Genomic DNA, 5,931 nt, shown 5'->3' on the forward strand with positions numbered 1-5,931 from the left:
TCTTTAGTCTGTCAAATTGAGATAATATCCTAACAAGTTAAGATTAATTAAATCATTATTTAGTTGGGTGTTAACTCTGACGCATAATTCCTAGGACCCATATCAAATATTGGCAAATGTGCTTTTCTTTTCTGTGCATTGGAGCTAGGGGGCAGAGAAAATATGTCAGATAACTAGGTTATCGAATACCTACGTATCATAATTCTTTTGTTCAAATTAGGATAGTTAAAGAAGAAATGCTTGGATCACTCAAGCGACATATAGTACGAGAAAGCCCAAACTAAAGGAATACTTATGCTAATGACATTCTGAGGAATTAAAATCCAGAATGAAAATTTACAGTTGAAACTCTACAATAAGGTTCTGATTCCTACTCGATGCTGTGGTAGAGGCGGTCTCTTTTCCAACATTTCATAATGTAGAACAAAGTTATCCTACAAGGATGTTTTTTTTTCATTAGAGGCCTAAAAATAGGATCAGGGATAAAAGGAAAACAATAAACATTGGACCACGAGAAATCATTTTAAGAACACTACGAATACTATTATGTATAAAGCTAACCTTGTGAACAGTTTCAAATGTGTTTGGATCGAAACAGTGATAAGATCCTCTCTCGTATGTGTTCGTTTTAACAAGCGGCTCCATGTTGGGAACTCTTATAAACCAGAAACGATTCTCTTTGTGATAATAACATCCTCTATTGTGCCTGAAACCAACAACCACCTACCTTGTTAGAAATTATTAATCAGAGAAAAACAATTTAGATTTTAATTCAGGATTTCCTGCCAATATAAGTTTTGCTATATGAATACTTAAAATCCGTGACTGATAAACAAAGAAAGGTTACCAAGTATTGGCTAATTTAACCATTAATTTCTCCTAAATTGTAACAATCCCAGTAGAATTTGGAAATAAGCCCTAACCACAGAAAAATAAAATATAAATAACAAAAAAAAAAGGATAAATTAGAGGGTATGTGCATACAGCTCATTTAATTTGCAGCATATAATTGTGCTTCGTCTTTGGGCATGTTGCAACCAAGGAAAAAAAAGTGGTTAATTATAACACTAAGCAAGCCAATTAGAAATCAAGTAAGATGTAATTGCAAACCTATAGAATATGTAAAACAATGTTTCCACCAAAAACTTTGAAAAGTAACCTTGCTGCATCATGCAATAAGCAGTAAGCCTAATGAAGGATTTGCAAATAAAGAAATTGATTCTATAGCATAATTAAAAAACCACACATGTAAGCAGGGGGCTGCTTTGCGTAATAAAATTGTGGCACATTAAACTCTAGATCACCCTTTGCAGGTTCATCGGACCATAGAGACCCAAATGTCTTGTGTAGATTTTCAGATGAATTCAAATTTAATCCAAGTGTAGTAAGATCAATTCCAAGTGCAAGAGATGTCAAGTCTGGATCACTCATCCTGATCACACTTAACAAGCCAAGCAAACCAAATGGATATGGTGTGGATTGTGTAGTTTGCATAGCTTTCATGCCCTGATCCCAAAACGACTGATTTACGGTTGACATTTGAAGGTAGAACTGCGACTGCTTCTAGTTCTATTGATACTGCTGGAGGATTTGGTCATACTGACCCATACTAGAGACTGTATTTGGAGAATTTAATGGCCTTAATCCGACCCAGGAGGTCCACTTGCCTAAAACAAATCCAAAAGTGGTTAGGATGTCTGAAATCTTACTTCATAATGAATATTAAACTCAAGCAAACTAGAGAAAGAACAAAGCTTATTCATTACAACAGTAATTAAGAGAGTTTGCAGACCTACAAATGATAAGTTGAATGCGTAGATGGAAAAATATCTGATCCATGTAGATGGAGAAGAACCTGGTTATTTATAGATGAAAATGAGACTCCACCACTACTCACCGAAGGAGCATGTTGTTGTACGATGTGATGAATATGTTCCCCCAAGCTAAAACCAGCAGGCCTCCCCATCTACATATTACAAGGATAGAATAATAAGTGAGGAATACATACATACATATATATAAAGATTTCTTAGTCTTTTAAACATACAACTCACCGAGAAATGTTAAGATTGCATCGTTGGTACAGCATTGTCATGAAGCTATTCTTTCTGGTGCATATCCATAGCATAATCAGCATTGCCACCTGTAAAAATAAATAATATAATATGGTTACTAAATTAAAGATCTGCGAACAAAGGTGACCAAAAATAAGGAGAATCACTAAGTTGTCATTTAATCAAACCTCCAACAGTGCGGCATCATGAATTCCTCTTAAGGAGAATCACTAAGTTGTCATTTACGAGACATCTTAGCATCCTCACTAGATCTATAACTGATCATTCAATCACTTGATGAGATACAAACCAGGAAACCATATGCTTATTTAACACCTTAGACGACTTACAATATCAGAATATAATAAACAAAGCAATAAAACCAAGCACCAAAGGAACTAAGGTAGATATGCACGTAAATCCATAAAACTTTCCACAAGAGAAAGTGTATAATTCAGTCTACAACTCAACTCTATAAGAAGAGACTCTTTATACAACAAATCACAAGGCAACTATACAAAAAAACTATTTGATAACATAAAACAGCCAAAATTGCTAGAAAGAAATGTATAACAGCCAATCAGATCACATATCTTTTCCAGTTACTACACCTTTAAATCCTGGCAAAGCTGGGAAATCTTCGTTTGCACCCAATTGTCCTTGAGGCCCTCCAGCAGACCTAGGTCGACTAGTCAGTTGAGGGAAGTCATTCATGTCAAAAGGAGAATTATCACTCGAGTTTACATCATTCAACATACCCATAACATGGCTTTGTAAAAGTGGACCACCAGCATTGGGATAAGAGTTCCCTAGCATTGAAATCACTTACGGAGATCCTGAATCAAGAAGCTCTTGTTACCACAAAGAAATACTTCAAAACCCATCGTAAGCTCAAATCAAGAAGCTCTTGTGACGACAGTGGCGGCGATGTTTTGGAGGACGGAGACGGCACAACAGACGGAGAGAATGGGGAACTCAATGAGGCAGTTATGCTCGGGTGGCGACGACGGCGACGACGGCGACGACGGAAACGGAACGGGGGAGGAGATACAGAAAATTAGGGTTCATTGTTTGGGAGCATGATTTGGGGAAGAAGCCAAGATTGGATTTTTAATATTTTATTAAATTATAAAATTATATATCTACTTTGGGCTATAATTTAATTACCAATAGTTTAACCATAATTAACATAGCAACCAATTAAAGAATGACATGTCACAAAAAATAATATACATGTTATTATAAGAAGGATAGAATAGAAATTCTACCTTATAATAAAAATAATACAAGCGACGTGGCCTTTTTTAATTCATTTTTTTAATAGCTTAAGCCAAAGAAAAGAAAATAAGTAATAATAATAATGATAACAATAATAATGATAATAGTATAATAATAGTAATAATAATAATATTAATAATAACAATAAAAATAAATTAATTTTTGTCTATTATAATATTTTTTGATAAATAATTTAAACTTAATAGAATAAGTCATAATTAAATTAAACTTTAATAATTATAAAATTTTATTTGATTAATTTTGTTAAAAATAATTTTCTTAAAAACAAAATTTTAATATAATATAATAACTCATAAATAATTAATTATTTAATTTTTAAAAATTTGAAGTGTTACAAATCCTACTTATTAAATTCTCAATATCTAATATTAATGTCTCATTATATTTTTAGTTACTTCCGTAATTGATTTTTTTAATAAATAAAATATCTAATACGTTATATTTTTAACTTATATCATGTGATTGATTTTTTTCTTAGTAGAATTTACTTAATATACTAAAATTGGGTTTTTTTCCAACTAATAAGGGTGACGTGTCGATCTCTTGTGAGTCCGTTTTCCCTCCAAAACGAATGAAATTTTTCATCTATTCTAAATTATTTTATAAAAAATACCTTTATTATAATTATATTATTATATTATAATTAATATTTAATGAATAATATATAATTATACTAATTTAGGAACATATCTTCATTATAATTATATCAAATCAATATTTAATGCACTATTAAACTACTTATCAATTATAATGCGTAATTACTGTACATAATAAAAAAATGAGTAAAAGACAAATAGGTCCCTGACCTTTTAAAACGGGGACATTTTCGTCCCTCAAGATTGAAAAATACATTTCGATCCCCCACGTTTTAAAACGGCGGACAATTATACCCTTCCGTCCGTTTTGGGCCAAAAACGAGAACGGAGCCAGCTGACATGGAGGGGCAGTGAATGACCTGGCCGTTACACTTGATGAGGTGGATTGGTATGAATTCTTAATAGACAAATTCGTCCCTTAAGGCCAAAACGACGCCGCAGTAAGCCCTATTTTATGAAAATGCAAGGTGGAAGCCATGGCCGCTGCTCGAGGCTCTCCCGGTTCTTAGTAGTTCCGGTGCCATGTAGCCAACCGTTCTGATCACTCGAGAGGTGTTAGGTATCTGCTCATGATGATGCATCCGGGCGAGTCTAAAATCCCCCAACCTTGCATTCATATCCTTCTCAAGTGATACATTGCTTGCTTTTATGTCCCTATGCAACACCTTAACTTCCCAACTCTCATGCAAATACAATACCCCCATAGCCACATCCTTCAGCATACCTCCAAACTCAATTATATTCTGTTCTGAAAATGCTTTAGTTGCAGCATAAATGTCTTCATAACTAATACGGTGTGGCCAATACTCTAATTCCCAATCTTCAATATCTCCCTCTTCCTCCATTCTTTTGCTTCTTTTTCTTTTGAGCAAAACAACAAACACCATGGCTGCACTACCAATAACAAAGATAAAAATTCCAAAACTGATCCCTAAAACAAAACCAAATGAAGGCAAATTCGTAGTCACCAAACCATCGCCGATCGAAAAATTTGAGTTGCTAAAGCTCCATGCCAAAATCTTGTGACTCTCAATAAGTTGCTCTGTTGCCCCACAGAATCCCACAAACATTTCATCCAAAAAGACATCAGAAAGATTCACAAGTTCACTAATCAAAGGCCTATTAGGCCTTCTTTTCCCTGCAATAGCCATTGCTACATTAACTCTAGAATCTGAATACTCAATCCACACTTGATAGTTCTCACCATTGTTAAGCTTCAATTCCTTAAACTTTTCATCATGTTTTCCACTGACCCAAATATCATCCTGTGAGGTCAAAGAAGTAAGAGAATTCACATCCAAACCCACATGGTTATCATTGATGTCATTGAATTCTTGGTTCTTGAACACATCAAACTCAATCCCAAAAACATAGTTTTTGGGGTTACCATTGTTGGTCAAGTTGAAGAGGCCAAGGTGCTGAGCTGAGCTAACCCCGTTTGCTCCTTCAAAAGGTGAGAACAAGAACACAAAACCATGGCCAGGGAGAAGGTGTTTGAATGGTGCAATGGAGAAGATGAAGGAGGTTGAGAACGGTAAAGGGTTGGAAGAAAAGGAAGATTTTGTTGGGATCTTGGAAGGGTAGAAAGCACGGCCAATAGAAAAAGAGGTATGGTTGGTAAGGGTGAGAATTGAAGAGTGAGAGTGATCATCAATAGTGGCATTTGCATAGAGTTAAGGGACTAATTTGAGTTAAGGGACTAATTTGTCCACTAAAAAATCGTCCCAATCCACCTCATCAAGTGTAACGGCCAGGTCATTTACTGCCCTTTCATGTCAGCTGGTTCCGTTGTCGTTTTTGGCCCAAAACGGACGGAAGGGTATAATTGTCCGCTGTTTTAAAACGTGGGGGATCGAAATGTATTTTCCAATCTTGAGGGACGAAAATGTCCCCGTTTTAAAAGGTCAGGGACCTATTTGTCTTTTACTCTAAAAAAATTGCCTTAATAATAAGTAATTTACATATTTATTTTTGTTTTACTA

At 34.7% G+C, this 5,931-nt stretch overlaps 1 protein-coding gene and 1 pseudogene across 1 annotated transcript; both read right to left on the reverse strand.

The window, feature by feature from the left end:
* Nucleotides 1–205: 205 nt before the first annotated feature.
* Nucleotides 206–2,938, reverse strand: LOC112723755 (probable NOT transcription complex subunit VIP2; annotated as a pseudogene).
* Nucleotides 2,939–4,401: 1,463 nt separating this feature from the next.
* Nucleotides 4,402–5,619, reverse strand: LOC112723766 (probable L-type lectin-domain containing receptor kinase VII.2; the record flags this gene model as incomplete). The annotated part of the gene is made up of 1 exon (XM_029290046.1): nt 4,402–5,619. A coding segment is annotated over one exon (1,218 nt), but the record flags the coding sequence as incomplete, so codon positions are not given.
* Between the last annotated feature and the right edge of the window lie 312 nt (nt 5,620–5,931).

Source organism: Arachis hypogaea, chromosome 2, assembly GCF_003086295.3.
Source record: "Arachis hypogaea cultivar Tifrunner chromosome 2, arahy.Tifrunner.gnm2.J5K5, whole genome shotgun sequence".
Taxonomy (NCBI): domain Eukaryota; kingdom Viridiplantae; phylum Streptophyta; class Magnoliopsida; order Fabales; family Fabaceae; genus Arachis; species Arachis hypogaea.